Genomic DNA, 24,686 nt, shown 5'->3' with positions numbered 1-24,686 from the left:
AACTTGAAAACCATAGTGCACCTTGAAAATTTCTAAAATATATACTTACATTTAATTTCTATATATGTTCCTGTCTGATTTTAAAGAACAATTAATTAAGATTTTAATCTCCTGATTAGTTGTTAATCAGATGATTTTTGCTGGTGGAGGTCTTAATTTAATTCCTTGCCAGTTATGCAGTAAGATCTTTGGATGGAGTGTTGATGATTCCTACAAAACACACCAAAGGGGTTAGAAAGGTCCGAAATTCTTTTCCGGGGGCCTACTCCGACACCCAAGTTAGTACAAATCAATATATGGATTGCCTAACAAGTCCTTCGAGGTGCACAGTGACAGCTAGGTGGAAAACTACTTAGGGCTTGTTTAGACGTGAGGTCTTTTGTAATAAATTATCACGACAAATGTCGATTAAATCTTTTATAAATCTTTGTTCCGTTGCTCTGAAAATCAAAGTGAAATTCTGATATTCAGTTAAGATCATTTGTATTTAATCACTTTGGATTCTTTTTTTTTTTCTTTCTCTCTAAGAAATTAGTTACCTCATATATGGTGCTTTGGTGAGTATTTATAGCTGATGATTGTGGAACAAACATTCCTTTTCCGACCCCTAAAGACATTCTCTGCATGCGCCACTCTCCTTTTTAGACGTGTCAATCCCTTAATCAAAATCGAATACTTTATTTGTCCTTTGTGGCGTTTCTAATTTCTCCTTTGAACACGTGTCCCATTTCATAAAAGTGATGCTTTAATGAAGGACATGTGTCCTCACATGCACGTGAGCTTCTCATGCACTAACCTTCTAAGCCTGTATACAGAATCCTTTAATAACCTTGCCAGATAATTATTCCCAGATAACTACTTGTTAACTCGAAATCTTCCCAGATTTAGGCAGGTTTGATTTTTTTTGACTGTCTTTTTATCATAATAACCTTCAAATTAATATTTTACACACACAATATAAAAAAAAACTCTTGGTGGTCAAATATTTAACCTCCACATAGGTATTTTAAAGCAGATAAGTTGTAGCATGTGCCGAAGAATGATACATGTAGAAGACTAGTTGAAGACTTATTAACCGCCCAAAAAATAGTGCAAAAACTAATGAAGAAGCCCGTGACTCCAAACCAGCGACTCTTCACTGTTTTTGAACTCATTTGCGTTTTTGGTGCCCAGAGCTAACGAATCTTCAATCTATCCCATGACTCTTCGATTTCATCAACAAGTAGTCGGTGCCTTTGTCTCCCTTTTACTAATCAAACCCAACTTCGTCCAAGTTAACCTACCATTAGTCGTTGTCTTTGACGACTAGTTGGTTGCACTATGTTTATTTGACTATACAACATATTTGATCCAACTTCATGTCTTATATTAAGTTACATTTGACATTCATATTATCGAAAATGGCTTGAGGATATAAACTAATACTTCGAATTTCTAACATTATTTATGTGCATATGAAAACATTAATTCATATTGACCGGATGTTCACCGACTAGGTGCAAAAATCGACAAGTTGGTTGAATTGCCAAAAACAAGAAAAAATACATGATTATAAGTCAGAGTTATAGAGATAGTTTCACCATTAAAGTGTATCATTTAAGTCTTGCAAAAATTTGATCTAAACTTTCTAAAGGCTCGAACCAAAAGACCAGTAAGTTTCTCAATTCTTTACCCAAACGTAAATTTGCCAAATCTTTACGCATCAGCCTCCACCGAATTAATCAACTGTTTGCCGCCTTTATTACTCCTTCCCCCGACGGCCGACGCCTTCAATCATGCAGTCTCCATTACCCCTGCTTCCGATTCTCTCTTTCGTTTAATGCTTAGCTTCTAAATAGCTAAACTTAGTCAGGCCCATTGAATTGGGAGAAAGAGGCTTCAAAATTGATAAATTATTCATAGGTAATCACCTATTACGCTGTGATTATAATTCCAATAAATAAACCCTAATTTAAGATGTTTCCATGGAACATCGCTAAGTCGGCGGAGACAATTCTGTATCGTTTCTCTATAAAACGACTTTGCAATTAGTTTCTGACGAAGAGTTCTACTGTATTGGCTCAACTCAATGATGTCGCTCTTAATGTTGATCACCTAGGTATGGTTTTTGATTATGGCCTTTATGGGAGTGTTGTACTGGATTGTGTTTAATTTTATTCTTGAGTTTATACTTGGCACTGATTGGTTACTGGTACAATAGTTTATCATATTTGTGTCGATTTTTTTTTATTTATTTTTTTTATTTATGAAAATGGAATTATTTTGAGTAATTTTTTCAAGCAATTTAGTAGTTTCATGATTGAACTTGTTTTTTGGACTTTGGTTTTGAACTGAATTAGATTTTACCATGTAATCTCTTTTTTTGGGGATTTTGTTTAGAGAATGCACAATAATTGGAGAAGCAACATTTGTTATTTTTCGGTGTGTTGAGTATGGGACTCAATAAACACCATAAGTTACCTTTTTTTCCACATAGGCTGCGGTTTATGAGTGTGAGTGTGTTGAGACTTGAGAGCCACATCAAAAATTAGGTTTTAGTGAGGGAAATTTTCTTTGGAATCCAGGTTTAGTGAGGGAAATTCTCTTTGAAATCCTTGTGAGTGTTCAAATTAGTGTTGGATTTCGACCTCATTATAATTATAATGAAACAACATTAATAATAAAGTCTTCTAATAATAAATTCTTCTAATTGTTGGGTGTGTTTTGAAGTTTGATAACATTTTATTTTGAGATATTCCTACCTGCCAAATCTTATGTTCTTTCTTTAATTCCTGGCAATTTCTCTTCTTCCTCTTAACTTAATGTTTGTCATTTGCTCTACCAAATTGGTATTAAAAGCTTAGTTTCTAGTCTTGTTGGAAAATTAGGATTCACCTTATAATTGGGGTTTTGAACCTTTTCGTTTAGTCATGGGGTTCTCAATGTTGATATTGGAAATTTGATTGGATGTTCATTTTGGTTTGTAAGAACGGAAGATGAGGGTATTATTCAAAATAGCTTGGAGAAGACAATGTTGTGGAACTTAAAAGCGGTTATCTATCTCAGAGGAAGAGTACATTGAGATGGACCTCAAAGCTCTTAATTCTATACAATTGAATCTTTCTAATGAGGTGCTTAGAGAGGTAGCAAAATGGAAACAAAAGCGTGAGTGCGCGACTATTGTTGAAACTTGAATCTCTTTGCATGATAAAATATGTCACAATAAAGCAAGCTTCATGACCTATAACTAAAGACTTGGAGAGGTAGCAAAATGGAAACAAAAGCGTGAGTGCGCGACTATTGTTGAAACTTGAATCTCTTTGCATGATAAAATATGTCACAATAAAGCAAGCTTCATGACCTATAACTAAAGACTTGGAGAGGTAGCAAAATGGAAACAAGTTAACATTTCGTTAGATACTTCAATGATAATCACTAGCTACATGTAACTCACAGCTTCAATTGGACATGTAAATACTTGTGGCTTCTTTATATTGATCATTTTCAATGAGCCTCCATGCTTATTCTTAATGCTTGAAGTGGCTGGAATTATAGACATTTAATGATGAGCTTTCCATTAAAACCGTCAACATAAATGCCTTAATGAGGACATGTTCACTTGAATGTTTCCATTGCAAGGTGTATTCAGCAATGAGCTTCTAACTGCCATTGTAATGCTGCACCATCAACTTGTAACCTCTAAAGTGGCGTTTTGTTCTCTTCTTTCATGTTTCTATAATGATGAACTTTTAGGCTTTGGAACACTCGTTGGCCCATGATCAAGAATCAAGATTGTAATCTCCTACTATAATGATTATCAAGGTAGGCGTGTAAACCCCTTTATTCAATGACCATAATAAGGATGTTCAAATGTGTATCAAGTCCTTGTTTCCTGCCTTATTAACCTTTTTTAACCATGAATAACTGGACAATCTTGGTCGTCTTGAACATTTGAGAATGAATCCTTAACATGGACGTTTTGGATTATCTCTTGCATCAACTTGAAGTTTATTCATACAAAGGCTGCTCATATATGATATTTTAGATGTTTTAGGCTAAGGACATCAATGACACAGATCAACAATGTAAAATGGACTTGGAGTGTTTGGCACCACATCAATAAAAGGTGTACCAAAATTTGTGAGGCCAGCTTAAGAGATACCTTATCAGTGGATATTTGGCGGTATGAGAGCCGCGTCACTTCTATTACCTCATCACCTTGAGTGTTATCATAATTGCGTTGTACTTTTTTCCTAGTATTGCCCTTCAAAATGAACTGTAAACTTTTCCAATTATGTATAACTGGATGTGGCCTTTGAGGGAAAGTGAAACTTGCTCCTTTTTGGTCTCACAATCACGAATATACATATTCCCTCTTTTCCCTTCTGAGCTAAATGCTTTTAAAGTTATCTCCCCCTTTGCTGAATAGAGATTGTCTTGCTTGGTAATTCCAGTGACTCTTGCACTCCTTAGGAGTATCTCAGTTGATGCTCTTGAACAAGGAGCGAATCTAGCGGCAGGAGCTCAGGAGATTCCGCTCAAAGTGAAATGCCTTGTCACACTCATCAACTCAACATCACCTTCCTATCAGAAGAAAACTTGAACCTGATCAGCCTGAAGATGCCCAACATGGACTTGGACAGGTCAACAATTGTATGCCATGGTCACATAAATGATATTTTTTTTTTGTAAAATAGATTTAGAGGAACAGAAATATGTGCCGGTTAATCTGTGTCATTCTTAAACTGTGACATTTGCTTTCAATATACTCCTAATGTGCCATGCGTGTTCGCTTGCGCTGTTTGTGTGTGCATGGTGTGTGTGCTGCATGTGTGTGCATGCGGTGCGTGTATTTTTATTATTGTTTGCACCACGTCGACTTTTTCCAATTTTCACCAAGTGTGACCTCAAATGGCACTAATGCATATGGAACAAAGAGATAGTGAGATATGTATATATGCATATAAACACTCATTTATCTTTGTCTCTCACTCTTTGCTACTCTAGTTGAATATTGTGTATGGAAGATGAATTAGCTAAAGTGCTAATTGATCAAAAAGGTAACCGAGTTTATGTTTGTGATTTTAATAGGCTTATGAGAGTCTTAGCGATGGCTTGCATAAGACTGCCTCAGCATTGATTCATATACCTATGAGAACATATCGGCATGGTGGTGGTGCAGGTTTTTACTATTGTGAGTACTGTCAGGGGAGCTCCTACTGGCTGCTGCAGTCTTAGCTCCAGCTTCTGCTGCTGTGCAAGCTCTGCACTGTGCTCTTATTGGTGTCAGAAACAGGTAGTTTTGATTTTAGTTTTCGAGACTTATCCGAGGTCATTGAACTTACTGGTTCAAACATCTTTTTCAGCAGAACTTGTAGCTTCCCTTGCTAGTTGTTCTTGGAAATCCTTTCTGTCAATTTTACAAACGGAATGAGTTATGACTTCTTTGGATCCTTGTTACTCTCTTTTTCTTTACACCAGGGCTTCTAGACATTTGTGTTTCAACAAGGCTCTTCTTCAAAACTTTGAGGAGACTTAAATCGGGACAAGTTTTCACAGGGAACAATAGCACCACGGAGGTACTTGTAAAAAGGAAGGTACTCCTTAAACGAATGGCTTGTTTGTTCTTATTGTTGAAGATATGAATAATAATCTTCTTCTGCTTATGTTGTTGAGTGTTTATATATGGCATCATAGATTGGGTCATATAAGTTTTGGTTATATGAAAAGGCTTAAATCAACAAACCTTTTTTCTTTTGAAGAAAATGATTTTGAAAATTCCCCCAATTGTGTTGTGGCCAAGTATACATACTTAACAAACCTTTTAAACAAGTGAGTAAGAGAGAAACCTCATCGCTTGAGTTAGTAAATTCAAATTTAGCGGACTTTAAGAATTATGCTAGTAGGAGCAGAATGAACAACTACATTATGTTTGTGGATGATTGCTCTCGTTTTACTCGGGTTTACCTTAAGATTAAAGATGAGTATTCTAAAAGTATAAAGCCGAGGTTGAGACTTGAGAATCAATTGGACTTAATAAAAGATATTTAGGTAGGATTGTGAGTGAGTATGCGAAAACTACTATGGCAAACTATTGTGGTCAAGAGGAAATCATCCATGAGTGTAGTGCACCCTATACTACACAACAAATGGTGTTGCAGAGAAAACAAATCGGACCTTGAAAGAGATGATGAACACAATGCTTATTATTTCAAAATTGTGTGATAGTATGTGCGGGAAACTATTTTGACAGCGCTCTATGCGCTTAATTGGGTACCCCTTCCGACAATTAATTAGCTCTTTAAGATATGTAAAGCTTACAAACCGAACATGAGTTTCTTGAGATCTTGGGGTTGTTTAGCTTACCACTTTCTGATTTTAATAGTACTACTATAAGACCAAGGACCTTTGATTGTGTCTTCATTGAGTATGCTCAAGAGAGTGGTGGTTTATAGGTTAATGTCTCTTAAGGATAGGACTATATGTGAGTCAATGGATGAGTTTTTTGAGGATATGTACCTCTTGAAGGAAAAATTGAATGAAAAAAACTGGGTCATTAAGTTATTTATCATTCATTTCTTTCCAATTGATTTGTGTATATTGTTTGTCATACAATAAAATGCCTTCATTCAAGTTTAATTTTCACTCGCTCATATATATAATCATTAAGTTTTTATGGGAAAAAAATTCCTTTATACCACTTATTATAAAGATTCTTCATTCCTTAGTTTGTGTGCTTTTTCTATAATGGACAAACAAATAAGAAGGAAAAGAATAATAATTTTCCATACATAAAGATATTTTATATAATATATGAACCAAACATATATAATTTTGCAAACATTAATCAAATTTTAATCTATATTAAGTGTTTGTATATTATTGTAACATTCTAATATATTTATCTATTGTTTTATATTGTACTCATTATATAATAGCATGGACCGCATAAAACCAGGAGTTAGTTTTCGGTTAGTGAGTAGCCCAAAAACTACCTAGCCTTTGTGCCTGGAACTCTTCCTCCTCCAGTGTATCCGTCAGTGTAGTTCCCCTAGTTTCCGGCAAGAAAATCGCAAATGAACCACAAACTCCTATCACTACCCCGAATACACCGTATGCGATAAACGGAATATTCCGTCCTGCAGCCACTAATGGTGGGGCAAATGCCCCACCAAACACTAGTGCTTGGCGAGCCATAGACAAAGCTGAGTTCCGAACACAAGTAGGGAACAACTCACAAGTGAAGATCAGCATAAGGTTCAATGCCGAAACTCCACATAAGAATGAAAGCATCTCAAACCCAATTTGTAGGAACATTATATACTCGTTATTTTTCGCAAAATGTCCTGCTCCTACTACAAAAATACTTGAGATTCCACTCACTAAAGTAAACCCTATTATAGCAGATCGCCTGCTTAATCTATCAACCAAAACAAACGTCAAAAATAACCCTGGTAATTCAGACAATGCATTAAGGGAAACACTTAAATAAAGGTTCATAGGTAAATTCCCTAGGGCTAAGGGCATGCCATAGTAAATCATTCCAATTCCAATAGATATGAATGAGACGGTTATCAATCGTCTTAGGGCCCATGCCCTTGACACCATATTTTTCATTGCGGAGAAGACATTAATGTCATTTCCGCATGAGGTTTCTTCCTCCCCGAAGAAACTTAAAGTAAGACTACTTTGATGTAATGTTGCGAAATTTTTAAGTGCATCCATGGCTTCTTCTCTCCGTCCTCGTATAAGTAGCCACCGAGGTGATTCCTTAACAAATATAAATACTAGTACACTATAGATAAGTGCTGGGGCTGAAGTCCATATGTACATATTTCTCCATGAATGACCTTGATTTAAATAAGCAATCCCTGGTAGTGAGAGAAACCCAAATGAGAAAAAAAAGAACCCAATTACCCCAATTTGACCTCGCCATTGTTTTCCAACAACTTCAGTAGCCAACACCAATGAACATGTCCCAATTGCTGCTCTACCAAAGCCCGAAACGAATCTTAAAAATGCGTAAATCCATATATTACTTGAAAATAGTGCTGTGAAAATGCCTGATAATGACATGGCTAGGGTACATAGTATTAAAAGATTTTTGCGTCCGAGCCATGTGTCTGCCAAGGTAGCCAACACAAGACCACCTATGACACAACCAATAAAAAAAGACGAGGCAGGTAAACCTGTTATTAACGAGCTCACACATTGTAACCCCCATTCCGAAATAATTGATGTTTCTAAGGGCGCATCCCAAGCCCAAGTCTGGCCCTTGAGGCTACATATATCATCACCACATGAGCCTGTCGTGCAATGCCACGAGGGCTCGGTATCAGTAAAAATAGAGATAAACGCTTGTTGGGCGTCAAATGCCCAAGCGAGAGAAACCAAAAGACATTGCACTATTTGCGCCCATCCTAAGTTTTCAATGCATTGCTCGATTTTGTCGTTGACTGATGTGTTTTTGTTTCGGGGTGAGTGACAAAAATTGTAGGGATTAGTATTCTCTTCATCATTATGGTTTGTGAGTAGTGGAGATGATGAATTGGCCATACTTTTGAGCTTGGTTTTATGAGACTTAATGATGATATAAAAACAAAGAAATTCCTTTTGGGTTGTTGAGATATGTGAAGGAGATTTAAGAGGTATTTAAGAGGAAGGATGGGTGTTATTATTCTAGCTAGGACACAATTTAACTGGGATGTCGATTAGCATGGGAAGCAAAAGCACTAGTCATGATAACTAGACTGTAATAGGTCAGGATTTATTAAAACTTATTTCGATCTTTTCTTGAAAAGTGGAATTTAAATTAAGCATTAAATAAGGAAAATTGTAGAGATATATAATCATACTTCCTCTTTTCCTGTTTGATGTTGAAGAAAGAAACTTGTATATAATTTTGGGTAATGATATTTATAGCTCTTAGGGCTATACATAAGAGTTTGTAAATTATATTTATTATCAATAATTTTAAGTTTTCAAAAGAATTTAGTATAGAAAGGAAAAATTAATATTTTTTTATAGTTATTTTAAATTTCCAAGAAAGAATTAATGATAAAATAATAAAATAAAATAAAATCTTATGTTTTCAAAGCAAAAGCAATAATGAATTACATAAAAAAATATACAAGATTCTTTCTTATATATAGCCCTTAGGGCTGGTATATAATTTTCCTTTTTCATGGATATTTACAAGTTAAAATATGTATTTAAAGTCTTGTTAAATTCGTTTTAATTTTATTATACAGTTTTATGAATTTCTCGTGTTTTCTTAGTTAGTTGTAATATAAATATTTTCGGTTTTCACGTGCAATGTGATTCACAAATAATTGTACAAGCTTTTTATTACCTAGAGTAGATGATGTGATGGGGCATTCCTTCATCTACCTACTAGGTAAATAACTCTTTAATCGTAAACATTACCAATAAACATTAATACATAGTAGAATTCAATAACCAATAACAAACATTTTTATTTTTTATTATTATTCACTAGATCGAATTTGTATTATGTATTGCAAAAGCGATTTTAGGCCATATTTGTGAACTAGTGCTACGTCGTATAAGTTTTACCATTCTTAAGAAGAAAAAGATGAAGAATATAGGATCTGGATATCCAAGGTTGCTATAAGTAATCTAGATCCTCTTCTCTTCATTGTTTAAATAATATTTAGTAAAAAAATTATAATTATGATAGTTAATTATAATAATGGTGCAAAATAATAAGAAATTGGAACAAAATAAGTTTTGGCAACAATAGTAAAATTAAGCTGAATTTGTTTGATAAAAACATATTCATATATAAGTTTGATAAAGTTGAATTTATTGAAACAAAGGATAAAGAAAATTGTACATTAATATTATATTTGGATGGAAGAAAATAAATGGAAAGAAAGGGGAGGAAAATGAAAAAATATTAGTTTTCTCATTTAGATATCAAAAGGAGAGGGGAGAGATATGACAAAAAGAAAAATGAATTGAAGGGAAGAAGTTTCTTGCATCTTGTATTAAACAAATCCTTCCAATATTAGAAAGATTTGGAAGAAAACTCAATAATCTCCATTTTCTTATCATTTTTCTGCTCTCCTTTCTTTTCCTTAACACTTTGGATAAAGAAAAACAGAGAGAAAGGAAGGGGATGGAAAAAAAAAAAAAGAAATTTAGAGGGAAAATATAAACAATTTTTATTAAAAGTATTATATCTCCTATAGTATAAAGATTTAAACAGAAAACACTCAATTTTCGTTCTTTTTCCTATTCTTCACTTCTACACAAACAAAGTGTATTTTCCCTCCTTAGCCTTTATTTTCTTATTTTCCTTCTTTTTTTTTCTATTCTAAATTGCTATTCAAACATATTGTAAATATTAGCCAAACCAAGTATAAAGACAAATTAGTTAGGATCAAGGCTCTAACTTGATTGAGTGTTTAATATCAAGCAAAATATAGAGATAGAGAGATTGAATTATATCCAACCACAACGAGACAAAGAACTTAGTTGTTTTCAAAGGAAGAATCTGGTAGATTTTTTGACGAGGATGAGAATTGATTTTGTTACTTTATTTGATGAGTAAATGCTAATTAAATATTTGAAACTTAAGTGGTGGTTGTATTCGTTTGATTAGTTGGGGTGTTCATCTCAAACAATCACACTAACACGTATATCCTTCCTCTTCAAAATTTGCTACAATTTTTATGATTGTCCATTCTGCTTAATTTGTTACATTATTTTTAAGAAAATGATTTATATCACTTTTTAAATTTGTATAACATTTATTCTCTCCTTTCTTATCGTTCACATAGTTTTAATCTTATTCTAATCTTGTTCTTCAACAAGTAAACTACTCTTTAATACTTGTGTCTAATTCTTTGATGGGCAAACTCTAGGGTAGAGGGGTAGTATTTTAGAATACAAATTTACATTACTTTTTTAGAAGTATTTTCTAATTAATTGAGTAAGGTGGTAGGTGCATGAAGAATTAGATAACATTTGAAAAGTACCTTCTTTATGAGAAATCAACCCATTTTAATGATTGGTAGGACTAGAGAGTACAAATACCTCATACATTTGCCAATGAGTATACTCTAGAAGACTAGTATGGGGTAATGGGGTTAGTAGCAATTAACACTTGATGTTTGTAATTGATATTGCATGGCCCATAAATCACTTAGAATTAGACTAGGAATTGTGTTTTGAGATCGCGAATCGTACGATGATACGATTTGAATTGTGATTTTAATAACAATGATATTAAGTATATTATTTATGTTGAATTCTTGATATTTTTTATATTTGTCTGACTATATATTTCAGTTTAAATCAAAAAAGAGGCAAAATTTTCACAAAAAATTAAACTAATCAACACGTAAACAAGTACATGATTTTAACATAGCGAGATAGTACATGATTAGATAATTATAGAAGTTAATATGTAATCCATGAAATTGATATCTTTAAATGAATGTCAAGCATATGCCAAGATTTAGCGTAGCCTGCATGCTCGAAGTTGGTCGTGCCTAACCAAATCAAGTAATTTGCCTCTTTTAGGTATGGTTTTGCTAAAATAATTTCTTGGGCGTGATTTAAATTTGGTTATATTTCCTACTTTTTATACTCCTTTCGCTCTTTTTTTTTTTTTTTTTCATTTTAAGTTTTTTCACTTTAGGACAGAGAAAAATAAATTTGATTTTTGAAGTATATATTGAAGATAAAATAGATTCATATGAGATTTGTTAGATTCGTCTTGATGTGAAGTTTTTTAATATATAATTTTTATAATTTTATATGAAACGTACTTAGAGATATTAAGACTTAAAATTTGCTTTGAAAAACGTGCGAAAAGTAAAGTGGACAAACAAAAAGAAATAGAGGGAGTATTGAATTTGTTTGAATCTATTGGACACTCAAAATGGAGGCATTTTGTTAGAAAATTGTGGAAATTCTAATTATTTATGATGTGAAACTGTTGTAGCCCAAGTTAGTTACCAAGTTTATGCAAACTTACTATTAAAATTAAACTTAACTTTAATCTTTGGTCCTATTTAGCCCCCGAAAGAGGAATATTAGCATCTACTGCCAATATGTTGCGACTTTATTTGACTTTTATTACTAAATTCAATTTTAAGAATGACAAATGGGTAAAATTATACGGGTTTTATACTATATTCAGTCCTATTGGGACGAAAGTAAATATGAATTTGATTTTTAGTGAGTGGATAATGATATAAGAAGTATAACCTACCATGGCTAGTGGGTATGAAAACTTTTTATCGGTATGGGTACTAGAGAGTATACTACATTTATCCGCTCATTTTGTCGTCTTTACTCAATAGGATGACTTTGTGGAGCGCGTGCTACGCGGTCACAAAACTAGTTATGTTAGAAATGTGTACATACTGTACATATAGTACAATATGCTAATATGTTTACACAAATTCTTTTGAAAGACGGTCTCTTTGAGAGATCATTTCTAATTAGGATGGTCCAAAAGAAAAATATAGAGTAAGTTTTTCGGTAGGCATTAGGAATATTGTAAATAGACGTTTAGAACATTGTAAGTATTTAAGTACTTACTCGATGGACATTAAGTACATTGTAAGTAGACATTAAAGATATTGTAAATAAGCATTAAGGATATGGAAAGTAGGTTAGTAGGCTAAGTTTCTCGGTAGACATTAAGAATATTGTAAGTAGGCATTTTAAGTACTTTTACGGTGGGCATTAAGTATATTGTAAGTAGACTTTAAGGATAACAGTCCCTTTCTTGAGAGACCGTCTATAGTATAGACGCCTCTCAAAAGAGCCTAGCCCACATTACTATATTTAGAAATTTTCTTTATTTAAAAAAAAACTGTTGTTTTAAAAAAAAACTAAATGTGTGTCATTCCCAAGAGAAAAAAACTGTTGTGTTTATGAAAGGTGAAAAGTTTTCTGATTTTTTCATCTCCCCTTTTCAACCATCGAACATACACACCTTCTATAACTTGAACATATTGTCTAACAATGGAAGAAATGATGCTTGAATTCGATTGTGGGTTTTTTTTAAATAAAGCTTCATCAATGGTGGAAAACAGTGATGTTGAAAAAGACAATAATATATACTATTTGGGGAAGGTAATAAAAGCTATTGTGGTTCTTCTGACTTTTTTAAAAAAATTAAGGTTCATCAATGGTGGAAAACAGTGATGTTGAAGAAGACAACTACGGCTAATTTTTGGAAAATTATAATAAAAGTATTTGTGGTTATATATTCATATATTTGGAGATATAACCAAAATATAATTGGTATTATAACTATGAACATTTGACATAGGTCGATGTAGTTGGAAGTAAACATTGTGTAGTAACAATATATTTGGGGTTATAACATAATATATTTGTCGTTGTAACATAATATATTTGGGGTTCTAACGTAGTATATTCGGGTTTATAATAACTTATATTTAGGATTATAACATAATATAATTGGTATTATAAATGTGAAGATTTGACATAGGTTGATGTGGTTGAGAGTATAACATTGTGTAGTGTGGCTATATCATTTTTAGTTGGTTTATAACATAATGTAGTTGGGAGTATAACATTTTGTAAATTCAGTTTTATTACTACTCATCCTAACTTACTCTAATGTAAAGATCAGTTAACAAGGGATTTCTTATTTCTAATTCTCAAAATACTACATTTTTGGAGTACTTTCCAAAAAAAAACATTGTTGTAGAGATTAGTGAAAACACAATATCCCACATCGGTCAAGAAAAAAGAGCAAGGTAATGCTATGCATATAAATAACAAAACCTGCTTCTCTTTATTCTCATGCTACCACGCAGTGAGCACAAAGCGAACTATTCTTTGCCTTTTACTAAAGAATACCATGTGCTCGCTGCATTAAGTGGCATATGTTTATTTCTGGAGGAAGCCTTTATAGCCTATTAATAATTTATAGGCTATTAATAATCGGTCGTAATTCAAAGTTTATTTATTGTAATTTGATCTATTATAGTAAATGAAACTAGTACCCCATCTTTTTTGTTACTTTGAATTAAATAGCCTAAATTATGCAATTTGATCAAATTCAATAATAAAAATATTTAATATTTGATATAAATTATTTATATACTCAAATAAATTATTTTAGATAACTAATTGTCCAATTTGATGAATATATTACTCAATTGATACATTACTTATTCTAAGTCGTTGATCTTTGTATATAGACGTGTGAGATCTTACTAATTGTCCAATTTTTGTAATGTGCTTATTGGTTTATAATTGATTTTAATATCATGGGGAATCTTATTTATTTATATATAATCTTGTTTACAATGTTTCAATATTAGAAATTAGTTTTCAAATATTCAAAAAATCATAATTAGAAAATTGAAATTGGACCTAATTTGCTGAAATTAGGTGAAAAATTGATTCGGATTTATAACAGTTCGATTAACAATCGGTTCGGGTTTGTATTAGTTCGGATTAAAAACAGTTCGATTAATAATCGATTCGGGTTTGTATCAGTTCGATCTTAATCGGTTTTAGTCAGGTTGCATTCGGTTACGTGCATAGTTCGGGTCGGATTTGACTCGGGTCAATCACTGTTGAGTTCGGGTAACATCGGTTAACGTTTATATGTCGGTTATAAAATTCGGTTGCAGTTCGAGTTCGATTTTACCCTTTTCGGTTATCAAACGGTTCGAGTGCAGTATCTGTTCGGATACTTCCTTATCTGGTAGAAGTGCCGTAATAACTGATCCATCAGAATGTGGATGAACTCCATAAACACGATCAGGACACGAACAACGAGGATACATTGCAAATCTTGTTGCTATGGCTCCTTCATCCATCTCATTCAACAAACTATCTTCATCTATTTTTATAGACCTTGACATGGCTTTAAGGAGGACTCCCAGCATCATTTTTAACCTCAAATTGTATTCCTTGACCAATTCTCTGCATCATAATTGATTATCAGTTTTTCATTTGTAGATAACAATAACACATTTAAGTAATACTCAACTTTACTTAATTATTTTACCCGATCTGTCTAAACTAAATCCAATTCAATTTCTTCACAATCTTCTTCCTCTACTTTTTAATCAAAATCAAAATTAAATTGAAAAAAAATTGAAGATGAGAAAGAAGAGTTTTCGATTTTGACCAGTTAACCGTAGAAAACGTATTAAAAGTATGAGAGAAAAAATAATTATAAATAAAAGAAAAGGGGTACATTAAAAGAAAAGGGGCTTTTAAGGGGTAAAAGTGGGATAAAAACTTTCTAAAAATAGAAAGTATTCTAAAGTGGAAGAACTTTTGAAACTACCCGTTATAGTAATGTGGAAGATCAAAAAAGAACGGAGGGAGTATTAATTTATCATTTTATGGATGAATTATAAACACCAAATGAATGGTCAATAACACTATCAATAATAATATTAAAACATTGTACAATACAAGTACTTTTATTCAATGCAACATAATGGCTCTAATGATGGACAATTCTAAGATGAAGCCCTGAATCACAACTCATGGTGTTCATGCTATTCAGCCAGGCTTAGTGGGGTTAATTTCCAAAAAAGAAAATAATTTAAAATAAGTAGAACAAAATAAATTGAAAATTGATACAAATTTTTGCTACTCTATATGTCCTCATGATTTTGGAACATACGCTATTGTAGTGTGTGGATAAGCCAAATATTAACAGACTGTTTGGTTAATAGTACTAAATGGTGGTAATGAGAATGATTTATAGTGTAAAAATTCAATCAAAAGTTCCATAGCATTTCCATGGTAGTGAAACTTTGATCACAAAAAAGTTTTTTATTTACAAATTTCCATTACCACCTAATATCACATTTCCCAATGATAATGCATTGAAATGAATTTTATAATGAAAATAAGATGATAAAAGTTGGACAAGTATGACCTTTAAGGTAGCCAAAAGATTTTTCAACTAAAATTATATTAATTTTTCATTTTCATTACCACCCTTTATTATCATCTATCAAATGGACCGTAAATAAAATAAGAGAATATAAATATTTGTGAGGAGTCAAAATAAAAATTAAATGCAAATTAAATAGAAATGAGAATATATGGCAGTTGAATTAAGTCTCGGTAAAGTTAGATGTGTTATGAGTACATGAGTAGCTTTTAATCTGAGTTGGCAGTCACGTGCCTTTATGAATAACTAAAAGATTGCAAACAAATGATGATGGTATGATGAATAAGAATACAACATGATACGCATTTGCATCATTGGAATAAATGAAATAAATGAAGAAATGAGGGTGTTTATTTGCATTATTGGATCAATTTGAATTATTTTAAAATCGGTTCTTGTATTCACATTGATTTTTACATTATTTTAAATTCACTTTAAAGTCGAGTTAAGTTGGATTCAGTTTTAAACGTGTCTAGAAAGAATTGAGATTTATATGCTTGCTCGGCAACCCTGAGCGACTTGATTGCTCACTCAAGCTTATGATGTTGTTTACATTCTGCCTTGCTCACTCCATATATCACAACTTCTCATGTTTTGATACTCCAAAATATGAAATATGAAGTATTTCAAGAATTTAATTTTATGGGGAAGGGAAAAATAACGAAAAAATTTTAGTGAAATGATAGATAAAATATAATATCACATTGAAGACCATAAGAATTAACACAAAAACTCGAGAAAATTTTAAAACCATCAATTTAGACCACCACAATTCATGTTATCCTACCCCACCTTAAACCCCTACCCTATCCTACCCTACCCTAAACCCCTGCCCTATCCTACCCTAAACTCCTATATTATCCTACCCTACCCTATCCTACCCTAAACCCCTACCCTATCCTACCCTAAACCCCTATTCTATCCTACCCTAGCCTAAACCCCTACCCTATCCTACCCCACCCTAAACAACCCCTACCCTATCCTACCCTAAACCCCTATTCTATCCTACCCTAGCCTAAACCCCTACCCTATCCTACCCTAAACCCCTACCCTATCCTACCCTAAACCCCTATTCTATCCTACCATACCCTAAACCCCTATCCTATCCTATCCTAAACCCCTATTCTATCCTACTCTAGCCTAAACCCCTATTCTATCCTACCCCACCCCACCCTAAACCCCTACCCTATCCCAAGCCCCTATCCTATCATACCCTACCTTAAGCCCCTATCCTATCCTACCCTAACCCTCCCCTAGGCACTATCCTAATCTAAACATATACCTTCTATTCTAAGCCCCTACCCTAACCTATCCTACCCTATGTTAGTCCCCCTCCCTTATGGCTCTAAAGCCTTCTATCCTAATCCTAACCCCTCACCCGACCCTAGAAACCCAAACCTCCCTACGCACTATTCTATACTATGCCCATATAGCCCAACCTTCTAAAATAAGAAGATAGCCAATGGGAACACTTAAGCAAAACCATTGGAATTCACATGAGACTATTTATAAGAAAGTAGGAGCTTCCCATCTTTCATTTTAGGATGTGGGATCGAATGTGTTGCAATTCACTCATGAATTGAAATGTTTCATACATGCTATCCCACATCGCCTTTTAATATACATAACCTGCAACAAGAAGTAGTCCATCATTCCATGTCAAAGACTTGTTATCCCCAGCAATAAGAGAGTAATTTGCATATCCATTGAAGTAGTTTTCAATTTCTTTTGTTGATGATGGGCAACATTTTAGTCTTTCTTCAGAGGAAGTGCAAAAAATTGCTTCGAAGCATTCAACAACTCTTCCAACAATGAGCTCGCCATCCCATGATTTATAACCTCATCAATTAGAAAAAAAATAAATAACATCAACAAATCAATAAAATAAATCTTCATCGATTTATTGATTGTCTTGAAATTATTCTAAGATTATTTTATTTTAGGTATCCATTATATTATTTTTATTATTATTAGGAAAATTTGCAAAGAAACACCTTTTAAAACCCCTTTTTTGTAAAGAAACACCTTTTATAATTTTTTTTGTAAAAAAACACATTTTAAGAGACTTTTTTTTAAAAAAAACACCTTAAATCAGTTTCCGGTGACTTTTGTCAACTTTCCGGCGTTGACTATGCCATTTGTCAACTTTCCGGCGTTGACTTTTGTTTTTATTTTTATTTTTATTTTTATTTTTATTTTTATTTTTATTATTAATATTAGTTTTTTAAAATTTTAATTATTATTATTATTTACAAAAAATAAAATAATAATAATAATAATAATAGTAATAATAATAATAAAAATAATACTAAAAATAAAAATAAAAACAAAAATAAAAAATAATAATTTTTTTAAAATTTTTTTAAAATTATTTTATTATTATTTTTTTATTTTTCCTTTTGTTTTTATTTTTATTTTATTTTTAATTTTTATTATTATTTTATTTTATTTTTGTTTTTATTTTTATTATTATTATTATTATTATTATTATTATTACTATTATTATTATTAATTATTTAAAAATTTTTTTTTAAATAATAATAAAAATTAAAATTTAAAAAAAAATTAATATTAATAATAAAAAAAAATAAAAATAAAAACAAAAGTAAAAAAAATTTTAAAAAAATTAATAATAATAATAAAAATATAAAATATAAAATAACAATAATAATAATAATAAAATAAATAATAATAATAATAATAATAATAATAATAATAATAATAAAATTAAAAAAAATAATAATATAATTAAAAATAAAATAAAAATAAAAAAAAGGAAAAATAAAAAAATAATAATAAAAATAATAATAAAAAAATTAAAAAATTTTAAAAAAAATTATTATTATTTTTATTTTTGTTTTTATTATTATTATTATTATTATTATTATTATTATTATTATTATTATTATTATTATTTATCTTTTTTTTTAAATTTTTTTTAAATAATAATAAAAATAAAAATTTTTTAAAAAAATAAAAATAAAAATAAAAATAAAAGTCAACGCCGGAAAGTTGATAAAAGTCACCGGAAATTGATTTAAGGTGTTTTTTTTAAAAAAAAAGTCTCTTAAAAAGTGTTTTTTACAAAAAAAGTTATAAAAGGTGTTTCTTTACAAAAAAGGGATTTTAAAAGGTGTTTTTTACTTATTATTATTATTATTATTATTATTATTATTATTATTATTATTATTATTATTATTATTATTATTATTTCCATGTATCTTTTAAAATAAATAGGATGTAATTTATGTGTTCAATTAATTAACAATTATTTTAAAGACTTCTTTTAAACTCAATATAAACTACAATTAAGGTTGAAGATTAAAATTTGAAGGTAAAAATAAAGTTTCTTGTTTATTTGAGGGAACAAGAATTGGTAATGTTTGCAATAAGAATTGGTAAGGTTGACAAGAATTGGTAATACTTTAAAATATTTAATTTTATTTCGCTACTTAAACAATAAATTTGCAATTCCGTGTGTTATTTGATCATTTACAATTATTTCTTAAAAGGACCAAGGCACAAATTTGTCCTTTCCTCTATCTAATACATTAATTAATATATATTAAATTATTTATAATTATTTTTTATTTATACTTACTACATTTGACTTTTTATGCAATTCAATGTGTTATTTGATTATTTATTATTGAATTATGTATATATTATAAAAGTTAATTATAAAAAAATGCGATAAATTAGATAATTTAAAAAGATCCAATATTACTATATATTTTACATATGAGACACTAATTTGTATTAATTTGTATTTTATAACAAAAGGTTGTATTCATAAACATTCAAAAGTCATTTGAGTGACTTAAACCTTCAACTCTTAAATAATCTTGACAATGAACTATAATTAATGGCAAATGATAATGGTATAATTAACTTAAAATGCTAGGCGAATATGGAAATAACTACTATAGGCCCTATATATAATAAATATATACCCCCTCATTTTAAGGTGTTTATTATTATCACATTTTGTAATAGCAGTATTTTATGTGAATATATAAATTAATCTCATTTGCTTTCCTACTTTGTTTTAGTTGATAGGACATCTAAACACAAATAAACTTGTGTAGTTATGTTCCCCATTTATTAAGTAAAACTAGTTTTTGAAACACTTATTAAATGTCAAAATGATTAAAATACACTCACAAATTAAGGTCAAAAGATGAATAGAGATAAAAGATACAAATAAAAGTTAGTTTAACTTTTAAGTATGTTTTTTATTTTCTTGCTGTAAAATGATACATATTAATTAGACTTATAAATACTTATATATGTAGCTAGACTTTTTGAGAATTTGCTATATTTATTTTGTTTAATGTGAAAAACAATATCTACTTCATTTTGCCAGTTTTTTTTTGTTAAATATGTTTATTTGTGACATTGCAATTGTCGACTCAACTCTGTAATGTTACAAATAAATATAAATTAAGAAAAATTGAAATTTTAGATAATAGATATTTTTTTTTTAATGAGATGATAGATATATTATTTTATAATAAATTTTATGAACTTTTAAAAAATATTAAAATAAAATTAGTGACAAAAACATGACAATTATTAAAACATATTTTAATAAAGTTAGGTAAAACACATGGAAATCATAACCAAATTTAAAATATTAAAATAAAATTAGAGGAAAATATATAAAAACCATAAGCATAATTAAAATATAATATATAATATAAATAAAAAAATTCCTTATAAAAACAACAATAAAGCAACCCAAAATAATAAATGAGAAATCTAAAAAAACGAGTATAAATATATAGGGCTGGCAAAAGCTGACCCGACCTGCTAACCCGATCTGAAACCGACTCGAAATCAGCGGGTTTGGGTTTAGATTTTTGACCCAATTAATTAAATGGGTCAACCCGACCTGATCTGTTTATTAAATAGCTACCTTGGTCTATTTCAAAGTGGTGTTTAAGATAACTATCTAATTCTAAATATGAAGTGGAGGAAGAAGAAGATGATCCTACAAAACTATCATCTTGACTCATTATATTAGCTATTACCGAATTATAATAAGAGGGACGTGCCGAAACGCTAGCACGCCTAGACGTATCGCGTTTTGGGTTATATACACTAGCGTAATAATTATAGAGTTCTGCTAAATTTTTTTTACATGTTCCTACATAATTATGTACATCAGTAGGCGGGCGATCTAACGATTGGTAATAAAATCCTATTACTTTAGTAAGGACCTCCGTTTTAAAACATGGGTCTAAAATGGTTGCAATTCCATAAATATAAGGAAAATCGGTAAAATATGCCTTCCATTTTTCCATCATATCTGCAAGAATCGGCTTCAAATATGGGTTAGTATCATCATGCGTATATTTAAGGAGATGATAAAAAATAGTAATACACTCACTTATTACTAAGTGAACGTTCGGTTCATAAACATATGAAAAAATCTTAGTCGCGTGGTCATACGCTTCTAATATTTTATAGCTAATTCCCAAGTGTCATCAGCTATATAACTATCTGTACACTTACTATACAGTTGTGTTATAACTGGACGATAAGAAAATATCTGGATTCTCGGTTGGTTCTTTTGTGAAATACGACCACACATGTGAAACAACTCTACCACTAGGAGGTGGCATTGCCGGAAAAGGTTGTCTTACTGGTAATTGGTAATTGGTATTATCTTAGTTTTACGAAGTATTTGGCAAATGTTGATTCGTCTTAAATTTAATAAATGGGTTAAACAGGTTTTTTTCGGGTTTAAATATTCAACCTGAACCTAACCCGCTAATTTCGAGTCGGTTTCAGATCAGGTTAGCAGGTCGGGTCAGCTTTTGCCAGCCCTAGGTTATAATATAGTTTAATTGTGATTATAATATTATTTAGTTGGAGGGGGTACAACATTATTTAGTTAAGATTATAACATTACTTTATAAATCCAAAATATTATAAACTACACACAATTATAAACACAAATATATCTATTATAAACCCATATATACAATATTATAAATTCAGATACACGCTATTATACTTCCAACATAATCCCAAATATGAATATATAACAATACGACAAATACTACTATTGTAAATCCAAATACACAAAATTATAAATTCAAATACACAACCAGCTACTATAAACCCTTTGTTTGGGTACTTAATCATCCACCTTTGATTGTTGAGGGTTGTTATTTTGATCCTTAGAAGGAATCTTTATGATCTTCTTTGTGAATACGGAAGTCAAGACAGTACCATCACTTGTCTTTTCCAATTTTTAAACCCTAAAATCAAGAACAACTACAATTAGAAAACAAACAAATTTAAAATTTTAAAATATTAAATTACAAACTTTAATTAGGTTAAAACACCAACTTACTTTTCTTCTTCAACATCACTATTTTCACCATTATTGTCTTCTTCAACATCATTATTTCCACCATTAATTAAGCTTAAGTTTTTTTAAAAAAAGTAAGAGGATTGTTATTCCAATTAATATATAACACAATTAACCCAAAAAAATGAAAATAAAAGCTTTGAAAACGAAAATGGTGAAGATGAAGCATAAATACATACCTTTAATGGTCTTGCAAATGTTGAAGAAGATACATACCTTTGATGAGAACCAAGCAAATGTTGAAGATGGAAAGCTTTTTGGTCGAAAATGGCGATTGAAGACTGAAATTTAAAGAGTTATTATTTTTGGGTAGTTTGAGGGGTTTTGTCGAGAAAAGAAATAGAAGTTGAAAAAGTTTCTGATGGAGTGTGATTACTTTACACGCATTTCAGTTTATTTTTATTTTTATATTTTTTTAAATTGAAAAGTGGGCCGGCCCAATATAGGACGTCTTTACTATAGTGTAACAACCGTTTTTTTAAATAATAATAATTATTATTATTATAATAATATATAAATAAATAAATTTCAAAAATTATAAAAAAAATATATATATATATAACTCCCCATTAACAAATAACTTCCCACTTCTCCTTCTAAATCTTATAACTAATCTCACTTACCTATTATAAATTAAACCAATTACCCTTAATTCATTCACATTATTACTCTTACTTCCTTTTTCTCCTACAAACTACTTCCTCCATCTCCCATTTGCTTAAAATTCAGTCAAGGAAATGCAAGATTTCGATATTAAAGACAGCGAATTCGTAGACAAAGATTATTTGGAGCGTACGTTGTCTAGGATCGCGTGACAAAGTAATTCTCAATGTCCATCTAATTAGAATTATCCCGTTAGTATTATGTGCTAAGTGATAATTAATGTGTTTAAATGGGTGCATGATTTGATATGACATTATTTTGTATGATATTATGTTTTATATATTCTCAAATTATATTTTATCAAACTTGAATTTATAATTACTATTTTGATAAAATTTATATTATTATTTTGATAACGAAATTAGATACGGTTTAATTTGAAAGGGAATACTTATAATATTATTATTTTGATGAAAGTTATATTATTATTTTAATAATGATTTTAAATGCGATTGAATTTGGGAGAAAAATATTATGATATTAATATTGCAATTGAATATTCTTGAGATATATTTTTCTTGGGAAAACCTGTGATCATAAAATAAAATGTATAATGTATGTTTGATTATATGTTTGTGTGCTCGCGACTAATTATTAAAATATATTAAATCACGTAAAGTGTAACACGAGGGAAATGACGCTCTTATATTTGTTGTGATCCAAGTATAAGGGTGATGAACAGGTTGTCCTGTTCGGTTAGTATAGCTGCCGACAGGTATTATTATTTCTGATACTTGATACGTTGTTTGGTCTTCCTTCTATTTATTGTGATCCAAGTAGACTCTGCTGGCCTTAAATTATTTAGGGTGACGAATTCTTGATGAAGTAGGTATAGGGGTAAAGCCTCGGCCTACTGGCGTTCTCGTTCCCTCAAATTAAAAATTGATTATGTATTTGTCATTATTAAATATCACATTAATAAATTGGTTAATGTGATATTATATATTGTTTTTTTCTCAAATTGTTTTTCTTTTAAACTCAGCTATATATATATTTTTTTTTAAATTATTTTCCATTTTGATTATATTTTATTTTCTTAAATCCTTTTTATGCTTAATCGTTTTACGGGATGGAGTTGAAATTACTCGATTTCCTGATTTTGAGAGTTTTTCCCTTGTTTTCCCTTGCATTCTTATGTTGCAGGTTATTGATTGCGTGGGAATCGTGGAGTGAGGATCACTTAGAAATATAGCTTTTATTAGAGTCGTATTTCAATTTAAATTTTACCTTAAGTTGTTTAAATTTTATATGGACATAGATTACTTTTCAGTCTTTTCTTATGTTGTAAGACCCTTTGTTGGACTTAAAATTATTAAGTTACTTCTTAGTCGTTAAGCCTTACATTTGTTTTATTAGAAATAGATGTGGCGGTAACACTCTCATGAGTAGGTTTTGGTTCATGTTTTTCATTAAAGGTGTTTTCAAAAGTTCGGCCTATTCTGAGGGTGTTACATATAGACGGTCTCAACTAAAAATTTGTATAAGGATAATGCAATGCATTAAGAGTACAATAAGTGGACATTAAAATTTAATAAACTGGACCTGAGAGACGTCTCTTAGGAGACCGGCTGGGTGGAAAATCAATTTTTCCTCGGGATCTCTTCTTACCCATAAGGAATTAACCTTTGCGAGTTTGTGGTTATTTTGTCAAAAAAACAAAAGATGCAGTATGCTTCTCATTTGGGCTGGCGATTATCCCATTAAACAAATAATCTTCTTTGG

At 30.6% G+C, this 24,686-nt stretch overlaps 1 protein-coding gene, 1 long non-coding RNA gene and 1 other non-coding gene across 5 annotated transcripts; 2 read left to right on the top strand and 1 right to left on the bottom strand.

The window, feature by feature from the left end:
- The first annotated feature begins 1,424 nt into the window (after positions 1-1,424).
- LOC130801227 (uncharacterized) lies at positions 1,425-24,672 on the top strand. Of its 3 annotated transcripts, XR_009039538.1 has the most exons (4): positions 1,478-2,098; positions 3,733-3,801; positions 4,434-4,622; positions 5,071-6,618. It is a non-coding gene; the product is annotated as an uncharacterized LOC130801227 (long non-coding RNA). The 3 variants fall into 3 exon arrangements; XR_009039537.1 differs by lacking the exons at positions 3,733-3,801; positions 4,434-4,622 and adding an exon at positions 24,108-24,672 and having other exon boundaries at positions 1,483-2,098; positions 5,071-5,576; XR_009039536.1 differs by lacking the exons at positions 3,733-3,801; positions 4,434-4,622 and having other exon boundaries at positions 1,425-2,098.
- Positions 6,703-8,859, bottom strand: LOC130801225 (organic cation/carnitine transporter 3-like). Its single transcript, XM_057665020.1, has one exon. It carries the CDS (start codon positions 8,533-8,535, stop codon positions 6,952-6,954), a length of 1,584 nt encoding a protein of 527 aa, XP_057521003.1. The 5' UTR covers positions 8,536-8,859; the 3' UTR covers positions 6,703-6,951.
- LOC130801977 (U5 spliceosomal RNA) lies at positions 13,799-13,912 on the top strand. The gene has a single exon (XR_009039698.1). It is a non-coding gene; the product is annotated as a U5 spliceosomal RNA (small nuclear RNA).
- Positions 24,673-24,686: the final 14 nt, after the last annotated feature.

The sequence above is a fragment of the Amaranthus tricolor genome, chromosome 15 (assembly GCF_026212465.1).
Source record: "Amaranthus tricolor cultivar Red isolate AtriRed21 chromosome 15, ASM2621246v1, whole genome shotgun sequence".
In the NCBI taxonomy this organism is placed as follows: Eukaryota; Viridiplantae; Streptophyta; class Magnoliopsida; order Caryophyllales; family Amaranthaceae; genus Amaranthus; species Amaranthus tricolor.
This window is presented reverse-complemented; position numbering and strand designations above follow the sequence as displayed.